The sequence below is a fragment of the Phaseolus vulgaris genome, chromosome 9 (genome assembly GCF_000499845.2).
Source record: "Phaseolus vulgaris cultivar G19833 chromosome 9, P. vulgaris v2.0, whole genome shotgun sequence".
Taxonomy (NCBI): domain Eukaryota; kingdom Viridiplantae; phylum Streptophyta; class Magnoliopsida; order Fabales; family Fabaceae; genus Phaseolus; species Phaseolus vulgaris.
This window is the reverse complement of record NC_023751.2, coordinates 31,639,724-31,661,687: the sequence shown is the minus strand read 5'-3', so window position 1 is coordinate 31,661,687 and position 21,964 is coordinate 31,639,724. Positions and strand designations below refer to the sequence as shown.

At 32.9% G+C, this 21,964-nt stretch overlaps 2 protein-coding genes and 1 long non-coding RNA gene across 3 annotated transcripts; 2 read left to right on the top strand and 1 right to left on the bottom strand.

Moving 5' to 3' along the window:
• The first annotated feature begins 3,696 nt into the window (after positions 1–3,696).
• LOC137820297 (transmembrane 9 superfamily member 11-like) lies at positions 3,697–6,722 on the top strand. The gene is made up of 2 exons (XM_068624288.1): positions 3,697–4,185; positions 4,391–6,722. Exon 2 carries the CDS (start codon positions 4,423–4,425, stop codon positions 6,397–6,399), a length of 1,977 nt encoding a protein of 658 aa, XP_068480389.1. The 5' UTR covers positions 3,697–4,185; positions 4,391–4,422; the 3' UTR covers positions 6,400–6,722.
• Positions 6,723–9,078: 2,356 nt separating this feature from the next.
• LOC137820717 (adenylate kinase 5, chloroplastic) lies at positions 9,079–21,542 on the top strand. Its single transcript, XM_068624932.1, has 19 exons — positions 9,079–9,362; positions 9,452–9,553; positions 9,898–10,026; positions 10,103–10,237; positions 10,915–11,061; positions 11,827–11,901; positions 11,984–12,080; positions 12,832–12,878; positions 12,988–13,116; positions 14,622–14,657; positions 14,728–14,808; positions 14,937–15,075; positions 15,865–15,944; positions 16,097–16,162; positions 19,420–19,449; positions 19,531–19,640; positions 20,774–20,911; positions 21,033–21,062; positions 21,162–21,542. The coding sequence occupies exons 1-19, from the start codon at positions 9,165–9,167 to the stop codon at positions 21,184–21,186; spliced, it is 1,794 nt and encodes a 597-aa protein (XP_068481033.1). The 5' UTR covers positions 9,079–9,164; the 3' UTR covers positions 21,187–21,542.
• LOC137820718 (uncharacterized) lies at positions 14,451–18,164 on the bottom strand. The gene is made up of 2 exons (XR_011082670.1): positions 17,938–18,164; positions 14,451–15,230 (listed from the first exon to the last, which is right to left on the bottom strand). It is a non-coding gene; the product is annotated as an uncharacterized lncRNA (long non-coding RNA).
• Positions 21,543–21,964: the final 422 nt, after the last annotated feature.

Below are 21,964 nucleotides of genomic sequence, written 5' to 3'. Positions count from 1 at the left end.
TTAGTTCTTGTTCTTCACATGCAATGTCTTAAATGTTAACACCATTTCATCTTCACATAATCTATATTGAATTTATCCTAAGGTATTTAATTTTTCCTTTAAACTACTATAATCATTCTTATAAGTTTTTCATTAATTAACTTTAACTAAATTTCATATATTAATACAATAGGCAATAAATAAGATTTGAGTGCCGACACCATCATACATTAGACGCGGACCATAACTCGAGTCAATATTGCTGATTCTCGAAAATTGTAATAAAATACTTTTAAGTATTATAAAAAAACTTATTTTTGGTTTGATATGTGATATCATAAAAAAAATCTAATATTTATTCTCTATTACAACTTTTTACCCATAACTAATCATTGGGTTCAAATACAATGGAAGAAATTTGTCACAATTAGACAAGATATTTTTTACATATGAAAAATTAGTATTTGTCTTTAGAATAATGTGATATTTAAGTATTTGTCTTTAGAATAATGTGATATTTAGAGAAAGTGTTTTGATCTAGTTAATTTAGCTTTTATTAATGGTTAGTTTATATGATTTGATCTATGAAAATTTTGATGTTAATGTAGTTAAGTAAACGTTGATATTTAAGTAGATTTTTAGTATTTATTACTCTAAATGAATCCCACATTTTACTTTTTCACAATCTATTATGACTGCTTCAAATTATTTGTGATTACATATTAAAATCATATAAATCATGCTGTTATTTATAAAAAAACATTATATTTGCCATCTATTATGACTAAAATCGATATAATATCTTACAAATGAAAAAAAAAAACTTGATAAAAGATATATTACATTAGTATTTTAAGGTAACCAATGTAATATACCTTTCATCAAGTTTTTTTTTTTCAATTTACAAGGTACATATTACATATATTATCTCAAGGAATCTATATTATATATTGTTCTTACAACAAGGACTAAGAACACTAAAATTAGGTTGACAAGATTAACTCTTATACAAATCTTTCGAACTTTGGGCTGGACTCTCTCGGTCTCTTCTCACATTGGGTGCTCTAGACTTCTCCTCAAGGTAGATGCTCTCGGCTTCTCTTTCGGCTAAGTGCTCTCGGCTTCTCCTTCGGCTAAGAGCTCTCGGCTTCTCTTTCGGCTAAGTGCTCTCGGCTTCTCCTTCGGCTAAGAGCTCTCGGCTTCTCCTTCAGCTAGGTGCTCTCGGCTTCTCCTTCACCTAGGTGCTCTCGGCTTTTCCTTCAGCTAGGTGATCTCGGCTTCTTCTCGGGTTGGGCTCTCGGCTTCTTCTCCTCACAGGTGGGTGTGTGTACCTGCAAGGCGCTCCGATGCCAAAGTCAGATATAGTTTTTTGCTTATCAGATCAATTGAAATTCTCCTTACCTTTTGAGCTGAACCTCTATTTATAAGGCTCTCTTATTGGGCTTAAGAGTTACTTAGGTCTTTTCTTTTTGCACCTAACATTTTGAAAACACACACCTATATATTTGGGCCCATCTTATGGGCTTTGCTATAATCACTAATTTAATTTTACGCACAACCTTTCGGTCGGTCGAGACTTTCGGTTGACCTTTCGGCCGCACAACCTCTCGGTCGGTCAAGACTTTCAGTTGACCTTTCGGCGTCAGAGCCTCACGGTCGGTCGAGACTTTCAGTTGACCTTTCGGCGTCGAGACTTTCGATTGACCTTTCGGCCGTACAACCTTTCGGTCGGTCGAGACTTTCAGTTGACCTTTCGGCCTAGACAGTACATATACCTTCAACACATTTTTTTATTTCATTTAGAAAGTACATACTACATCATATATGATAATAACTGTTAGTATTACTGGATGTTGCATTATTAATTCAATAATCAATATAAAAACTATTAAACTTACTATCCCAGTGACATATATATCAGATCTAAAATCGATATAAATACTTATAAATAATTATGATAAAATATTATTTTTAGAGTAGTCAATATTTTAAAATAATTATATAATATGACTTAAAAATAAAAATATAATTCTAATTGTATCATAAATTTGGAAAGATGGTAATCATAAGTAACATTATGTGAAAAATGTGAGTATATTACCAGAGTCTTTTAGTTTTATTATTTCAATAAATATTTTAAGAACACTCACAATTTTTTTCTCCTCTAAAGCTTTCTACAACTTCAATCATAATCAATTTTTTTTTTCAAGTTAAATGAGATTGTTATACAAAATGATCAGGAAGAAGGTATCAATCCAAGACTCGAGGACGTGAAAAAGAAGGAAAATAAAGTTTTGCATTAGTACTACAAGTTGGAATCAAATTTGCAAGAAAATTTTGAAGAAAAATGATTTTGTAAAATTTTATTTTATGTTTGGTGGCCCAAAACAACTTTAGATAAAAGTTAATTAGTTTTAAAGCTTATGTTTAAAAATATTTACTTTATAAACATATTGTTATAAATTATATTTAGTTTTTTTTTTTAGTTTTTGTTTTGATCAGCATTTAGTTTAAAATATAATATTTATTTTATAAATCACTGTCACATGACATAAGTTTAATTACTCGTTCAAGGTTTAAGGGAAGTAGCTGAGGGCTAAAGATTATCTTCGACTTCACGGTGGATGCTAACATTTTGACTTCAAGTTCAAGAGATAGTATTGTTAGAATCAATCACCGCATTCAATGCCGTTTGAAGGTTGGTGATCCGTCATGATTTTATCCTTAAAAAATGTTTTGATGAGTGGAGGTGGAGGAACTATATAAGAATATATATATATATATATATATATAAAAGAATTGGTTAACCAAATGAGTTGGATCAAAGGTAATGATTCTCCCTTTATAGGTGCAGGAGCAATGTACCATAATATTATCAGCGATATGTACCATTGTTTGCATGTTCTGTTATTCTCCCAATGAGAGTTAGTGGCATCGTGCCTGCATGCTCAAGTTATAGCTGGATTACCAACCCTTTACGTTATTTCAAAGTGTAAAACGTAAAAATGCACTTACATTAAAATAAAATATTTTAATAAAATAACATTAGTATTTTTTTTTTTAAATTTTAGATAAATATTTATTTTCTTTATATTTTCAATAGATGACATCTCTTTTTATATTTATAAACGACAATGACATTTTTGGAGGATTTTATGATATTTTTTTGGCTATATATAGTTCTATTGGTGAGGGTGTTTTTCGGGATTTGGAGTGGTTTTCAAGTTTTTATGTCCTTTTTCACATAAAAACAAAATAATCATGCCCATGTCCTTTTCTTTCTTGACAAAACAAATTTTTTTATTTTATTTAAATTAACTAAAACTTGAATAAAAGAATTAGGAAAATTAAAATTCCAAATTTAAAAACATAAAAATTATAAAAAGGAAATTGACTGATTAAATTATAGAAAGATTAATATCCTTTTAAAGAACTTTCACCTGTTTGTGTTGTGAGATGGGAAATTCGTTTTTCAATTTTCATATGGAAATTATTAACAATATTCCTTTGTATACGAAACTTAACAATATTCCTTCTTATCTGGAAATAAAAATTACCAAAAACTCTACTTATAATTAAAGCAGCATTTGATTACAAATTATTTTTATTATATATATAATACATTTGTTAACATTTTTTAAGAAACATTCTTATTGATTTAAATTCATTAAAAAATATAAATATATATATATATATGTGAATAAGCTTATACCTTTTGATTTTGCAATTTTCATAAATTTTATCTCATAAAAAATAGTTAAAAGGTGTGATGCTGGTCCTCTGAGTCAAATATTAGTAAAAGTTTGATGGAGACAAAAAAGTTACTGCAGTGGAAATGTTGAAAAAGTAAATAATGGTAAAACATAGGAAGTGTCGGTGTCGGTGGATACTGGACTATTCGAAACGGTGGTGAGTGGTGGTGACAACGGGATTTCGGAGTTTGTCCAACGTTCATACGCAAGGTAAAGGGTATTAATGTAATTTGCAAATTCTTCCTCATCGCAGTGACCAGCTCTCTAAGGAAAGTGAAACAAAACCAACCATAGATATTTAAACGTGCAATATCTGCTGCACAGTCTACATTGCTTGCTTTTGCATTTCATCCAATCCGATTCTTCGCCCTTCCTCTGCAGCGCGTGAAGAAAATATTCATTTCTTTCATGCGCTCAGACTTTCAATCCACACGCCACTTTGTCTGTGCATGAGGTCAGTGATATCAAATTTTAATTTTTCATATTTGTTTTTGTTCATCTTTGTTTCTTCCATTATCAAATCCGTATTGCCATTATCTTTTCTGTTGTGTAGTGTACTATTTTGTATCTTGCCATACAATTCCCATTATCTTTTCTACTGTGTAGTTTATCTTATCTGCATTTTTTTTTTCGCTCATTGCTATATCTGGGTCTGTCAGATCTGGCACAAATCCCTGTGAATCTTGCAAAGATGGAATATTTTGCGCAATTTGGGTTGTGGGTGATCTTGATCTTGTGCTCATTTCAAATTCAACCCAATTATGGGTTCTACCTTCCGGGTAGTTATCCCCAGAAGCATGGTGTCACGGATGAGTTGTGGGTGAAAGTGAATTCCCTTACTTCCATTGACACAGAGATGCCATTTAGCTATTACAGTTTGCCCTTTTGCAAGCCCGAGGGAGGTATCAAGGACAGTGCTGAGAATCTTGGGGAACTCCTCATGGGGGACAAAATAGAGAACTCTCCTTACAGGTTTAAGATGCGCAACAATGAATCTGAGATTTACTTGTGCCAGGTGGAGGCATTGTCCGGGGATCAGTTAAAGATCTTGAAGGAGAGGATTGACGAGATGTATCAGGTTAATTTGCTTCTTGATAATTTACCTGCTATTAGGTTCACACAGAAAGAAGGGTACTTTATGAGATGGACGGGGTACCCTGTTGGTGTTAAGATTGAGGATGCTTATTATCTGTTTAACCATCTCAAGTTCAATGTTCTTGTCCACAAGTATGAGGAGAATGTGGCTCGAGTAATGGGGACCGGCGAAGGCGTAGAACTGATCCCAGTTGGCAAGGAGGGATCTTCTGAGAAGCCTGGATACATGGTTGTTGGGTTCGAGGTGATTCCTTGCAGTATCATGCATAGTGCTAATTTGGTTAAAAACTTGAAGATGTATGACAAGTATCCGTCGTCTATCCGATGCGATCCGGCCACTGTGGCAATGCCTATCAAAGAGGGTCAGCCTCTTGTTTTCACTTACGAGGTCACCTTTGAGGAGAGTGATATCAAGTGGCCATCTAGATGGGATGCCTACTTAAAGATGGAGGGAGCTAAAGTGCATTGGTTCTCTATCCTTAATTCGCTTATGGTGATCACTTTTCTTGCTGGTATTGTTCTTGTGATCTTCCTGAGGACTGTTAGGAGAGATCTGACCCGTTATGAGGAGCTGGACAAGGAGGCTCAAGCACAGATGAATGAAGAGTTATCTGGTTGGAAGCTTGTTGTGGGAGATGTTTTCCGTGCTCCATCAAATCCTTCTTTGTTGTGTGTGATGGTTGGGGATGGGGTTCAGATTCTTGGTATGTCTATTGTGACAATTTTGTTTGCCGCACTAGGATTCATGTCACCAGCATCTCGCGGAACACTGATCACCGGTATGCTGTTTTTCTACATGATACTTGGTATTGCGGCTGGTTATGTCTCAGTTCGGATGTGGAGGACAATTGGGTTTGGTGATCAGAAGGGCTGGGTTTCGATCGCATGGAAGACTGCGTGTTTCTTCCCAGGAATTTCCTTTTTGATCCTCACAACCTTGAACTTCCTTTTGTGGGGAAGCCACAGCACTGGCGCCATTCCATTTTCACTCTTTGTAATACTAATCTTGCTTTGGTTCAGCATATCTGTTCCCCTTACCCTTGTTGGTGGGTACTTTGGAGCCAAGGCACCCCACATTGAGTATCCAGTCCGAACCAACCAAATTCCTCGTGAAATTCCCGAGCAGAAGTACCCATCATGGCTGTTAGTTCTTGGTGCTGGCACCCTTCCATTTGGCACTTTGTTCATTGAGCTCTTTTTTATCATGTCTAGCATTTGGATGGGTCGAGTTTACTATGTCTTCGGGTTTCTCTTCGTTGTTCTGATCCTTCTTGTGCTGGTTTGTGCTGAGGTATCTCTAGTTCTTACTTACATGCACCTGTGTGTGGAGGATTGGAAATGGTGGTGGAAATCTTTCTTTGCCTCCGGTTCTGTTGCCATGTACATCTTTTTGTACTCCGTTAACTATCTTGTGTTTGATCTCAAGAGTTTGAGTGGTCCTGTGTCTGCAACTCTGTACTTGGGATACTCACTCTTCATGGTCCTAGCAATCATGCTCGCTACAGGCACAGTTGGGTTCCTCTCTTCATTCTGGTTCGTGCATTACTTGTTCTCTTCAGTCAAGTTGGATTGAAGACTTAACTCGCTCACAAATTACCCCTACAGAGATAAGTTTTTATCAAGAGGACCCTTTGAATTGTTCAATTTTATGTTACTTTATTTCAGTTCATTTTGTTAGGGAACATAGTAAATTAGTGCAGCTATTTCATTCTGTTTTGCTTAACTCTTTGCCAGATATAAAAAAATATATTCATTGCATGATGTAGTTAGCAATTGATAAGTTTCTTGGCATTCTGAAGCATGTAATTTTGTTGTTGGTAGTTGATGTTTGGGAATGTAATTCATATCTGCATGGCAGTTGCCTGCTTTGAATAAAGTGCAGCAAGTTGCGATTAACACCTAGGTAAGAATAAGATCTCTGAGCACTCGTGGACGTAATAAAAAAACTACAGTCGTTTTATGTTTAAAGTAATATAACAAAGCTGAGAAATATATAGCTTCGCAATCACATTATTCGGATCAGAACCGTTTTCTTACGAAAATGGTGTAACTAAATGGATAGATATGCAGGAAATTTACAAATTTCTTAGATATGCACCTTGACACGATTTTATTTCATGACCACTTTTAATCAGAAGAAAGTGGTGCATATTGAATACGACTTTGCTAGAGAAAAGGAAAGCAAAGTCGTTGATTTGTAATGCCGGTTTTGAAATTCAAGATACTAAGTTTATTTAAATTTTATAATATAGAAAACAATCCAATTTTATAATCTAAATCGATTCTTAGAAGACACGTGTATATTGTATTTAATTTTAAAAATTATTCCGTACAAATTAAAATTGGGGATTAGGGATTTGTTACAATAAAACACAAATTAAACTCAAAATGTAACAAAAATTAAGATGAAAAGTTCAATTCACATGTTCAAGAACTAAGTATTTCTTCCTCTTATCACAATTAACTAAAAATTAACCAAAGATTCAAATTTAAGATTAAACAATTAATTGATTCAATTAATTTTAAATTGATTATACAAATCAAATGAGAGTATCATTCAATCTAATTTATATTTAATCATCAAATTAAGATTCAATCCATTCTTAATTTAAATTCTAAAATTAGAAACGCAAATTGTAATCACAAAATACAAAACTGAAATTACAGGGAGAATAACAAACCTAAACAATCAATGCAAGACTCAATTCGGCTTGTTTGATCTTTGATTGGTTGAATTGATACTCAAGAATTAGTTTTCCATTGATGAAGAACACAAAATGCATATGAAAAAAGAGAAAGAGTCCCAACAAAAATTGAGAGAAAAGGAGATGAAGAGACAATTTCTAAAACTAAAAAATTAATCAAATGATTTACGTCTACAAGTTTAGAAAAAATTAAAGCTATTTTAATGCTATGAAATTTGAGCTAAACACTGCACCTAAATAGAGACTCTAATTACACCTATACAGAGGTTCTAACTAGATCATAAGCTTAATTACAAAAATCTAAACTAAAACCAAGAGAATTGAATATTTTTTTTTTATCAGCAAGAGAATTGAATATGCAAGAGTTATTTTACAAAGATTCTTCAAATTTGCCTCCACTTCTTAAAATCGTAGAAATAGCAGGGAGCTCCAAATCCAACAAATCATATGTTCATTTTGAAATTCTAAAAAATTATAGTCCGATGCAACTAGAATAAGCTAAGAGTAATATCTATATAAAATTTATGGTTGAAATAATGAGCAAATGTTAAATCAAAATTGCAAAATTAAAGCAAATATGTACAATAAACCCAGTTTATTACTATTGAAAAGAAATAAGTTAAAAATTGAAAATAAATCATATGGAAGTGTTTTCCGTGTACAATAAAGCATATGAAAATTATTTGGAATGTAATAGTTTCCGATTAAACAATCCAAAGTATTTTTTGAAATTTAACCGCTCTTAGCTAAACTTGAATGTTGTTTGAAAGTAGTCACTCCTAAATAAGGGTTTTGCAAAGAGAGAGAGTGATGTATAAGATCAAAGGTTTTTCTTAGAGTAGAGAAATGTGTCTTTCAATGAATTACTAGTTTCTAAATGAATATGAACAATGTTCTTGTGAAGTTTGGGGAACTAAAAGCTTTGAACAATGATATTGACTACATTTTATAGCTCTTGATCACTTTGTTCTGTTCTTTAATAAGGATATATGGAGTTGCGAAAAGAGCCGTTGCAAATCTTTTTCTGCCGGTTAAAAAACTTAACTTTAAAACTCCCTTCATCTAGACATACATGAATGTCAAGATGCACTAAATGTACTCCATACAGCATTAGATGTTTATGTCTTTTTTAAAAAAATATATTGATAATTGGCATGACTAATCATATCTCGTTAGAAAGCTTTCAACCTAGGAGTGGCAATGCGAACTACCTCGCGCTCTGCATTTGACCGACAAAATGCATTGTATATTAAAATTGTATATTATATAATTATTATCATATTTATAATGTCAACTTTATCTTGTGTTCATAATGAATTACTCTTATATTTAAAAACTATAACAAAAATTTGTCGTTTTTATTGATAAATATAAATATTAATAAATATAAATTGTTGGTGTAGAGTGATGATACGTTGCATCAGATTATGACGAAAAAGAAAAATACTTTTTTTACTGTAGAACAATTTTAAAAATTGAATTAAGCAAATCAAATTTATTATCTGTTAAAATAACATTTTTTTAAAATTCTACAATAAAAGTAATAGTGGCATTTGTGAGAGGGTGTAGTGAGTGCTGTGAACCACTCAACTAATTCGAGTGAGTGGCTCATCATCGCAAACGAAAGCAGACAATGATAAACTCCACACCCACCTCCTTCCACCGCACCACCACCTTCCACCGCACCACCACCTTCACAACCTCTCATTCTCTTCCGTTCACTCCCCTTCGCCGCCATTCATGTCTACACCTCTGCCATTTCTCTTTCTGCACACAGCCTCTTCGTTTAAGCAACCTCCGCTGCCACACGCTATCGCGGTTAACAACCAAGGTTACATTTATTTATCATCATTTACTAATTTATTCCTAATTTTCTTACACCACGCAAGGATCCTTACATCTCTCATTATCTTTAACAAGACGCTCAAAGTGAATTGTTCCATCAGCGATCCTCTGAAGGTGATGATATCAGGTGCACCTGCATCCGGCAAAGGCACGCAATGTGAATTAATTGTCCAAAAGGTTCGTTGCTTCCACATGTTACGTGCCATCCCTTTTCAATTAATAAATGCCTCACTGTTTTTCTGGAAGTAATTTAATGAAGAAAAGCAAGAAGAATTAAGGTTTGTTTGCACGGAAAATATAAAAAGTATTAAAAGTAATTTTTCACTGTTAAAATTTTTGTATATATTATTTTTTTTAAGAAATAATTTTTAAACTAATTTTAACTTGCAATTTGTTTTTCTTTAGAAATATTTGGTAGAAAATTAGTCCAAAAATGACTAAAATTAGTAAATAAATAAATTATGTAATTGATGTTGTAATAAATAAATGAATAAATTGTTTGTTTGTTTTCTGCTGTGCAGTTTGGATTGGTGCACATATCAACAGGGGATTTGCTAAGAGCAGAAGTGGCAGCTGGGACTGAAATTGGAAATAAAGCAAAGGAGTTCATGAACGCGGGTCAACTGGTTCCTGATGAAATTGTGACAGCTGTATAATATTGTCAAACCTAGCCTTTCTGCCATGAAAATAAAATGCATGGTTTGGTTAATGTATGTTCTTTTGTAGATGGTGGCAGCACGATTGTCTCGCGAAGATGCTAAGCAAAAAGGGTGGCTTCTTGATGGGTACCCTCGGAGTTTGGGCCAGTCCCAGAATCTGGAGAAAATGCAGATACGACCTGATGTGTATATAGTATTGGATGTATGTCAAACGTTTATTTTATTTTGTTTTTTTCCCCTTTCCAAAAACTCCACCTGCTAAATTTGCAGTTGTTTATGGGATTGTTTTTAAAAAATGGTTGTCAATTTGAAGGCTTTTGGGGTCTCGCAAACCACAATCATAGCATAAAATATTGAAAAGAAATTTCATATGATTGCAATGGCAATTTAAAATCCCGTTTAAGGTTAATAGGATTTTATTTGTTTTTTTAAAGTTTTTCATGGTTGGTGCAAATGTGACCTGTTTGTAAAGAGAAATGGGACATACACCTCATCTTTTGGTGCTTGAGGGATGAGTTATAATGAATGAAGAAAAAGAAGAGGGACAGTGAAAAATGTGTGATAGATGAGATGAGTTGAGAAAGGAAAAAAATGAGATGAAAAGGAGATGGAAGTGAAAGTGTGTTGGAGACCCATATCTACTAGAAATTAAATTATTTTATAGTATATAAGTGGATGCAAACCTGATCATATAAATCAGTTTTATAAGGTTGGTTTAAAGTCCACTTCTTACTTAAAAATATGTGAATAATCTTGTTTATAATAGGCATAGGACATAGTATTTGGTGTTATTGACATGTTACATGTTATATACTTAAATAGAATCAGTAATCTTTAGATTCATCTTCCTCGCTAAGTTATTAAATTTCTAATACTCAGGTTCCTGATGAAATTCTGATCGACAGATGTGTTGGTAGAAGGCTTGACCCAGTGACAGGGAAGATATACCATCTAAATTTTTTTCCACCGGAGACTGAAGAAGTTAATGCAAGGGTGATAACTCGACCTGACGACACTGAGGAGAAGGTATATGCACTCCTTTTATTTGTTTATTTTTGCTCTCTTTGTGGGTATTTCACATAAGCTGCATCATTTGAAAATGTATTTGTTATTTATACTCATTGGAAGCTGGAAAAGATGGACTCTGAATGAAATGATTTCCTAAATACTTGTCGCCATTGATGAGATTTTGATTTTGTTAATGGCAAGTTTTATTACAATATTTATGAGAAGTTAAAGATCTTAATTATCATATAGTCATAGTGTGCTTTTAAGACTATTTTCAACTGAATCAACAAAGAAGTTTATCAGTCAGCATAATTGCATTATAATGATGGTGTCAATCATGTGCATAAACTGCTCAATGTGTGCTGCATATCAGATTTACATATAACTCTTTCAGATTTTTGTTTCTTTCTCTCCACATTTCTACAAGCAAGGTGTGGGTTAACCATAGCCATTAAAATTTTTCTTTTCTAGGAAGTAGTAACAGGATTCAGAGTCCGAAGTTATATGAAAGGTGAATTATCACTTATGTTAGTAAAGGGAGGAGTTCTAAAGGATCACTGCGTGTAATTTATTAAAATACTTAAATTCTACAGTGTGACATTGCATTAGCTTTTTTGTTTTATTTTATTTCAATGCTACTTTAGAAGTAGAAAATGTATCATGTAGTTATTATCTTAAAGGGAAAAAAACGTTTAGCGAGCTTCGGTCATATTGTTATTTAAGATTACGTGGATCTAACATCCTTGTGAAATACCTTGTGTATACTTATCTATTGCTTTTCAGGTCAAATCTCGCCTAAACATATATAAGCAAAATGCAGAAGCCGTATCTTCCTCTTACTCAAATATAACTCATAAGGTCATTGGAGACTATTAGCATTCTCATATGTCTATCTTTTGTCTTGACGTTCACTCACATTTAACTTATTTGTCATGCACAGGTTGATGGCAGCCATTCGAAAGAAGCAGTTTTCAAAGAAATTGAATCTTTGTTATCTCAATTGCAATATGATAAAGTAAAAATAATGAAATCTGGAGGTATGAAGCTTCAAGAGCATGTATTAAAACCATCAACCATTATATATTTGTTGGGAATTGTGAGTTTAGAGTCTATTCAGTTTCAAAAAAAAATCTACTTTTGTTCTTTTGACAATTAATTTGAAAAGAATCACATTGTTTCCAATTTTTTCGTTTTAAAAAATTTGTTTGAAAACTGTGAAAGCAGAGTGGTATATATGTAAATATAAAAAATGAGAAAAAATATTTTATTTGTTTATACAAAACGGCCCTTATATTTGGAAGTCAGGTAATTCATCAACTTATACGGGAGTGTATTCCAGATTCTTAACCTTCACATGATATTTAAGAAACAAATTTTAGGCTTGCATTTTTGTTCCTTGCACAGTAGCCAATGCACGATTTTGGTCATCTAATAATTCGTTGTTCGAACTTAACTCCCCAATTTTAAAAATTTTCAATCTAACTCTAGTAATATTGCATTACCTAAACCATCCACAACCTTGTTATCTGGTCAAATAATTAGGGGTTTTGGAAAAAATTGAAATAGAAAATTATGTAGATGTTCAAAATCCGGAAACTGGGTATAAATTTGAGGAAAAATCTTAATGAATTTTCTGACATAAGGTGTTTGTAGAAGGTGAATTTTGTGATTATTTTAGGTGAAATATAATGCTTTGAGGATTGGATTTTGAGGAAAAAGAGGGTTTTCCTTTCCATTATTCCATTATTCATGTTTTGTAAGTTCATTTACTAACTTCTTTTAACTCAGAAAAATCAATTCTTGATACAAAGAAAGGACGTACATCTTTGAGCCAGGTAGACAGTTGTGAGCATTTGTCTGTTTAGTTTTTAATACTTTACTCCTTTATGCACTATAAAAACCTCCTCGGTATATTGTTTCTTATTTTTCCTTAGCTTATTACAGGATAAGTGGAGAGGGATTCCTACTAGACTAAACAACATTCCCCATTCTCGAGAAATCAGGAAATATTTCTATGATGACGTGCTACAAGCTACTGAGAGGGCTATCAGTGATGGTAAAACTAGGTTGAAGGTAAGACACTACTACTGTCACAAGTCTGCAAACTGGTTAATGCTTTCAAATATTTGAGTGACTCTAAATCTGTGCAATATCTTTAACCATTGTCATTCTTACTTAGTTTGCCCCAAGAAAAATGTTGTATATTTAAATGTAAAAAATAAAGAAAGTTAATGTTGGGATCCCATGGATCCAATGGTGCCAGGGATTTTCCTATGTGACCTACGCCTTTGGTGGCAACTAACAATCAAGCTTCAAGCGAGCGGGATAAACCTTCGTATGTAAATTCCTTACACGGGTCCTATTTCAATGTCTCACAACTGCCTAAATTGTGTATGAAGGGTGATGAAAATTCTATAACAATTCCGAAGGAAGAATACCGGGATGGGTTAGCAAGTTGCCAACAAAACTTCATGTCACAAGTCCTATTATCCTATCAAAGGGAGAAAGACCCAAGAAGCTCATGGATTTCAGCTTAAGTTAGAAGGAACTTGGAAAATTAATGGATCTTGGTCCATTGTTCCCCTTGGTCGTGGATATTTTGAATTCTCTTTCTCTAATGATGAAGATTTAAAAACTATTCTGGCCGCAAGTACTAGGCAATTGAATCCAGGGATCTTGGGAATGTTTCTTTGGCCACCTGATTTCAATCCTTTGAGACAAAACTACCATTCCCATGTACAGGTTTGGGTGCGCATTCTAGGATTGTCTCTTCAGATTTTGGGGTCTCGTATATTAATTGCCATTGCTAATGGTATAGGTACACTGCTGGAACTATGTTAGGAAAAATAAAATGGGTAAGAAGGGAAAACAAAATACGTTGTAATGTTTTGAGCTGCAGTCAAGGAATCTGATATTTTATTGATCAACAATGGTTATATCTATAATGATTGAAAGATAAAAAATAACTATAGGAGACTAGCTTTAGAAGGAAGGTTGAATAGAGCCTAAAACTTTTTCGCAGATCACTAGACCGTCTAATGACTGATGGTCTATAGTCTATATACACACAAATATAACCGAATAAAGAATGAAGGGATTTATTCTGGTTCAACATAACTATGAGTTATATCCAATTTTTCCTTTAGACACTCTTAAAGGTATCTGCTACAATCAATCAGATTACAAAGACAAGTATTCTCAACTTCACTTCTTGCTGTAATGTGTACACCAAGCACTAGTGACTATCCTATCTTAATCTCCCACTGAGACTAAGCACACAAGTATTTTAACTACCAGTTTTGGATACAGATAATCAAGGTAGAATCCTCACTTTGGTATTGTTTTTTCTTTTTTATGAGATTTGTGGTGCTGCAATAGTGATGCAGCACTTCCTACTTTTAATAAAATAATCAACATTCTTATTGCACGCATAATATTCAATGATAAAGAGTAATGAAGGGTAGGAAGAACAGAAGGAAAAATATTAAGCTTTTACCATGTATGTTGAATGGTATTATATTTAATTCCCTTGGATCCTAGGCTAATATATGCTTTGTTTGTCATTCCAAATCAAACAGGTTGACATCAACATTCCTGAGCTGAACCCAGACATGGTATGGACATCTTTGTTCTTTATTTTATTTTTCTAGATGTATTGATTTGACCATATATTGTGGTTTACAGGATGTTTATCGAATAGGTACCTTGATGGAACTTGTTCGAGCTCTTGCCCTCTCTTTTGCGGATGATGGAAAACGGGTTAAGGTATATTTCATACTCCTTTTTTTCCAACATAGAATATTTTCATTGTTTGGGGAATAAAATGATGCTATTGTCTGTAAATGCTAGATGTAATTCTTTTTATTTAAATTATCTTCATCTTCATCGTGCAGGTTTGTATACAAGGGTCGATGGGAGAGGGTGCTCTTGCTGGAATGCCATTGCAGCTTGCTGGAACTCGTAAGATTTTAGAGTTCATGGACTGGGGTGATTATGGAGCAAAAGGAACCTTCATAAATATTGGTTCTATAGGTATATCAATTAGTTTTACTATGTATGGTTTGGCAGATGCAGCTTTTGATCCAATGCCCCTGATGTATTTACATATTGCACACCTTTTGGAGGGACTTGGTAGTCGGGAAGTTTTTTCCGTGCTTGGGAATCATGAATCCTGAGAGTTATGATTCCTAGAAATAAGTAAAATATGTTTGGTTAGTCATAAATATTCCTAAGAATACTTTTTTTTAAAAGTTTTCTGGTATAAAAAGTAACATTGGTATTTTTACTAGAAACTACTATTTATCACATTGGAACAATTTTGCAGAAAAGATACCTGGAAAAATTCCAAAGAAAACACTGTTTTCTAGGAATGTTATATTTTTAAAAAATAATCCAAATATGGGAAACAAGCTTTCCGAACTAGACTCACAGGAAACTGAAAATTCCCTGTGTACAAAAGGCCTCCTTATATTTTCGTATTCCAGATTCTAACTTAAGTCTTAATATCTAACTATACTTCTCTGTATTTGCTTTGTCATCCATTTCTCTAATTCTATTTCAAGTCAAGTTCAGATTCTTTTTGCAATTCCTACATTAAATGCTTACTTCACACACAGAATTAACTGCAGGCCATCATATATGTATGCCCTATAAATGTAAAAAAGAAAAACATTCATATGTGCAATCCGGATTGAAAGAGATCTTTGCTTCCTAACTTCATATTGAGAATATCTATCTAACTCTGCCTTTTTACAACAAATTAGTTTTGCTCCTGCTGTAATATATTTGGCATCTTATTTATGCATGAATTTCCAATCTCAGGTGCTGCTGAGGTTGAGGAGCAAGATGACATGTATATTTTGGTGGCTCCTCAAAATGCTGTTGGGAATTGTATTATTGATGTAAGTGAATACAGTGGGAGTTTTACAGATATATTTTAGAGATTTTTGTTGACCCTTTTTTCCCCTTTTTCATGAGGGATTATACATGCTTTTTCAACTTTCCCATGCTTTTCTCTCTTTTTTCTCTTTAATGTTTGAGGTTGTAAATACAGGATCTAAGAGCCATGACCAATGCAGCAGAACACAGACCAGTTATTCTAATCAATGCTAGGCTTAAGGTTAAGTTCCTAGTTCCTATATTATAGCTCAAAATTATTTAATGAAATAGTTGAATGATTTACAGCTTGTTGTTCAGATAGTCTTGACTTAGTGAAATGAAGATAACCTGAATCTGACACAGTTCTGTGTCATATAATCAGTTTATGCACCGAAAACTAATTGCCAAATAGTCTAGTCAGTACAATTGCATGCTGATAAATGATTTTGAATGATTTCTATCTTTTTGAATAATTGATTAGATATGTAAAACTGCTGAAAGGAACACTGGACGTGTCTTGATTAGAGGCTGTTAGACATACTATTAAGTGTGTGTAATGTTGTAAATAGTGGATTATTACAAAAAAAATATCCTCAATATTTCCATATTGATTAGGAGAAAATATTTTTAGAATCTTCCTGTTCATTTCAACATATTTTCATTTCCTTATGTTAGAGAGCTTGATTATTACTGTCATAGCTTGGACGATGACCAATGACTGATACAGTAAATAGTGGATTATTAGGATAAAATTATCCTCCATATCTTCCTATTGATTAGGGAAAAGTATCTTCAGAATTTTCCTATTCTTTTCCACTTATTTTTATTTCCTTATTTAGAGAGTTTGATCGCTAAAAATAGAGGTCATGGTTGCTGATACAAAACTAATTTCTAGAGTAGTTATTTTTATACACATAACTACCATAATTGTCATTGACTATCCGTTCCTATCATTACATTACTGACTGCCAAAAAATCTGCTTTCAGCTTGTTGGGCCTTTAACCCATGTTTATAAGAGGAGTGATAATTGTTTCAATTGTGTTCAATTTTCAAAGAAAATCTATGTTTCTCTTCTAATGTGGTATAGGGTCAACCTAGGTCGAATCTTAGAGAAAACATGTTGATTGAATTCATTGTGTAATGTTTTTTTCTTTACAAGTTAAATGGGGAGATTTTGAATTTGGGTTTTTGAAACGTAAATGATCCGAAGGTAAGACAAAGTTTAGAATATATTGCCTAATGAAACAAATAGACCGCCTACCAACACTTGAAATGTAAAGAATTGAAAAGTAAAGGGCAAATTATAATCCACTGGAATTAGCTAATATTCTGAACTGGAAACGTGAACAAAATGAATAGAAACAGAAATTGTAGTAAATGACTGAAACAGAAAATGTATTAGACACTTAAAAACCCTGTACCAAATGACTGTGAGAATCTAAATCAAATTGAAATTAAACCTACTCTAAAAACAAAAGAGCAATATGAATGAAGGTATGTGAAGAAAAAGATTAAGTACAACTATTAGACCATCTAGGTGACTATCGTCTACTAGACTATCTAGTAGTTATACAAAAGATGAAAAGTGAAAAGAGAACGTCTAATAAAGAACAAACTAAATTGTAGAAAAGTAAAATGACTTGTAGAAAAGAAACCAAGTACAACTGTTAGACTTTTTAGTTAGCAATTGCTTATTAGACTGTCTAATGGCTTTACTTAGAAAGTGTGACAGAAAAAGAAAGGGATAATGTCTAAAAGTAAATTGCGAGAACTGTAAATGGATGAAAAATAAATTGCAGGAAATGTAAATGACTGCAAATGTAAAGGGCAGAAAAATAAATTGTAAATTACAGAAACGTAAAGACTATGAATGTAGAATAGAGCATGATGAAAATGTAAATTGAAATTGATTTAAGATGGACAGAAAGCCAATGAGAATTGTAAACTGAAAATGTAAATTGCAGAAATGTAAACAAGCTCAAATTGAATGGAAATACAAAAGAGAAAAGTGAAACCTAATCCAGGAACATAGAGCAGGGACCGCAACGATGGTTCAGTAATCTTCAACTTCGAATGCTAGGGACCCAAATCTGGATTCATTGATAATGAAGAAACCCACTTTCAATCAAAATTTAAATTCTAAAATGAATTTTAGAGAAAAAAAACTAAAACAGAGCATCGTCTAATATGGTTTTCGGATCACTGTTACCCAATTCCAGAATCAAAGTTCAATTATAAAGATAGACTGAGACAATGCGAAAAGTTCAATTATAATCTTGTTTCCTCTTAAATTAAATATTCTGTTGTGTACCTCTATATGTTAAATGTAAATATTCTTTCCTGATTTTCAACAAAAAGCTTGCACCTGATGCTTAATTTGAGGTTGCAACCCACCCTAAAAACAACCCAAATATTGTTCCATAGGCAAACGATTAGCTTGTGATGAGAGAAATTGAAAATGATTCAATAAAGATTCCCTCCTGTTTCAACTAGCCAGTTCTTGAAAAAGATTTTCATATTGTTCAGCCCCCCAAACCTTGTCACATATCCTGCTTCAACTTCTCCTGCAGAAGTCCACCTTCTATTTTTCTAAATAAATTAACCGATTGGTAGTGGAATCCTTCATGATTAACTTAGCTAATATTCTGAACTTCAAAATAAGTTTCTTCCCTAGATGGCAGTTCAACCACCTTAACTTCCTCACAAAATTAACATGTAGTAGTTATTTTCTACAGATCAGTGATTTTTGTTGGAGTTTCTGGAACAAACTATTTTCTAAAGTAGTTATTCTCCACAAATAATTTCTATAAATGTCCATAACTATCAATTTCTATCAAAATGGAGCCCAAAGTCAAAAAACATTGAGAGGAAGTTCGGTTGTTAGAGTTGTTACAGCTATGTGCTCCTACAAATAGGAGTATGTTCGGGCAAAGGGAGTTATTTTTGGATAAGAAACATTTGGTTGTCAGTGAGAGAAAGCTTTCAAAGTTGAATACCTGAGTAATGCCTTTTATCTTCTTTAGGAACCCACTATTTCAAAGAAGGGGTACATTGAAGTAAATGATTCTCTGTATCTTTGTATTATGTTAGTATGGTTGCTAACTTAGGCTCTTGGGCTATCTTGGATTTCAATTCTTAGATGTTAAGATTCATCGTTAAATAGCTGACTTCTTTGTAGAGCAATGTGTAGCACCACTTGATGCACATTTGGGTCTTTGTATTAAATTAAAACATCTATTTTAGTAAAATTGAGTAAATTACATCTTGCTACTTTTCTACAAATATGCTTTACACTATTAACGTTTTAAGGTGATGAAACCAGCAAATAAACTAACGTTACAAGTATAGAATATATTCAGATTGTTTAGTTTTCTTAAATTATCTTTGGTTGCATGGTCCTTGGTTAATTTTATGTTTATACTGCAACCCGTCTTTAAATGATATTTTTGCATTTTATTTTGCTCATTTATTAAATTGACAAATTTCTATGAATTCAGGATTTGCCCGGTTCTAGTGGTGTAATGCAAGTGAGTACTAAATCACCCAGTTGAAGATAACAAATTATTCTTGTAATAGTATGCTTATAACTTTGCCTTCTTAATCACTAGACGATAGGGAGGGACAAGAGACTCAAGTATGCAGCATCTTTTGAAAGTTGCTACTTCTTTCGACTTCTGTATTATGCAGGAACCCAGTATCCCATAATGGGAGCTATCAGGTTAGACAATACCATATTTGCATCATTAAGTTTTTCTATAAATCTAATGTTTCATTGCTCGACTTCAAGAAGAAAAGGAGACATAGTGTACTATGACAGATAAACATGCATGTCTGGGCTTGCTCATTGAGTAGCCTCTCAAAACATCCAATGAGATTGTCTGATCAGCAGAAAGGATTTTTAGGAACTGTAGGAAAGTTAAAGATATGTTCATAAAAACCAATCAAATTGATTCATGTTTATTCTGGCTGGTGCTATCAGAAAACATTATCATGTTCTCTTCCTTCTATAAATGGGTAACTAGATGATGGAATTGACAATGTTGTTAAATATTTGCTTTATGTATTGCACATGACTATATTTTTGTTTTAGTTTGATGAGCAACTAAATTCGTAATAGTCTGACATTTTTACTTGAGGAACAAGTCTGTCAGTTACCACTTTTACTTGAGGAGCAAGTCTATTAGTTATTGATAATTATATCTTTTAATTTGTTAGTCTATATTTTGTCTCTTTCTATAATTATAAATGTAAATATTGTTGATCAATAAAATATTAAATTACTTGCTTTTAGCTCAAAATATACCAACATATTTTGTTTCCCCTTCTACCCTATTTTATTTTTCTCTGCCATAGTTCCAACAAAGAGACATAGAGCCCTCTTCTTACTAGACCTCTAAAATAGAATGGGAAAAACGATGACCTTTGGGCAATTTATGAGGAGGCATTTGATTTTTTGGAAACTGTGGAAGAGAATTATGAAATACTCCTACTGTCGCATAATCATACCACAGCCCAAATCAAAGTCATAAGGATAGAAAAAAAAAAAAAGGTAAAAACAAAGTCATGTTTTTTTTTTCTAGTGTTTTTGAGACCATCTTCACAAGAATTATGGATTTCAAAATAACAAATGAAATTTGGGATTATTTCAAGGAGGAATATGTCTGACATGAAGGGGTACTAAGCACGCGGGTGCTTTTTTGAGTTGCAAAGATGAAAGAGTCTTAGAGAATAAAGGAATATTCAAACAAATTAGATAATTATATCTTTGATATGCTCAAAATACAAAGATATTTTTTTATCTTCTGCCAGTACGCACCATATGGTACTGTAAATTAACTTCTTGTGATGTAGAATGACTTATCCAAACCAATATGAACTCTACAAGAGGGTGGATGAATCACCTGGGAAGGAGAACTATGTTATTTTATCTACATTTCCACAGAGGCCTAGTACAGATGAAATTAACGATACTATCCAAGGAAAACCAAGGTAATTGATTTCTAATTTTTTGTGCTGAAAGCTACAAACGCTGTCCGTCTTATCTGACTTTCTTATGTAGCATCTATGCTTGTCAAAATAGAATTGAACATTTTGTGTGATAATTTTGCAGAAATGAATCTAAGAAAACCTCAGGGATTTGGTTAGTAACTTTATCCTCAGTCCAATATTTTCATACTGATCCCGTAATGGTAAGTTATGTCAAACATTTTTTGTTTATTGGTGCATCTATTTCTTGCAGGGGCTTCTTGAGTGGCATACTCTGAGCAGATTGGAAAGCAATGGCAAAGTGCTTAAGTCTTTGATTATAATTGAAGAACGATAGCAACTAGCTGTTTGATTGTAGGAAAGTATCAGAGTCCGTTTGTAGGTCAACTTGCTGGTTGTCTAGCAGCATTTGTATAAAAATTGAAAGCAAGTGAAGATGATAGGGAAATGAAGATTGAAAATACATCAATTGTAAAGTATGTAGGATTTTTAATTATTGTTTATAAACATCTACATTAATATATATATATATATATATATTTATATACGTACATATGTATATTATATGGAGCTCAAAAAATATCAATTGTATTGACCTTTTGTAGTTATGAATCAATTATTATTCTTGTGGATACGTGAAGGGTAAGGTATATGCACGAGTATTTTAATTTCTGAATTGTTAAATACACAATTTAATACAAGTTGCTTTCCAGCTGGGTGGCTTGGTTGAGCTCTCTGAATCTTCTTGGTAATGAAATCCCTTGACTAGGCAAATAGCAAATAGTATTAATCCATGACAGAGATTGCACATCCTATAAAAAGAAATTATTTGTTTCTTTAAGGCGTGTAACCCCTTTCACTTTCTGTTGTTCTTCTCTTTAAATCCATGCTGTTTTTCCTTTCTTTATAATAATGACAATTATTTACGTGTTTATGAGTAATGATTTGAAGGGAAAGTAAGTACAGAGAATCAGCATATTCTGCTCAGCGTATGAGGGATAGAGTCGTTTTTGGTTTCTTTCTCATTGGCAAGAAAAGTTTTCATTTAAGTAAAGC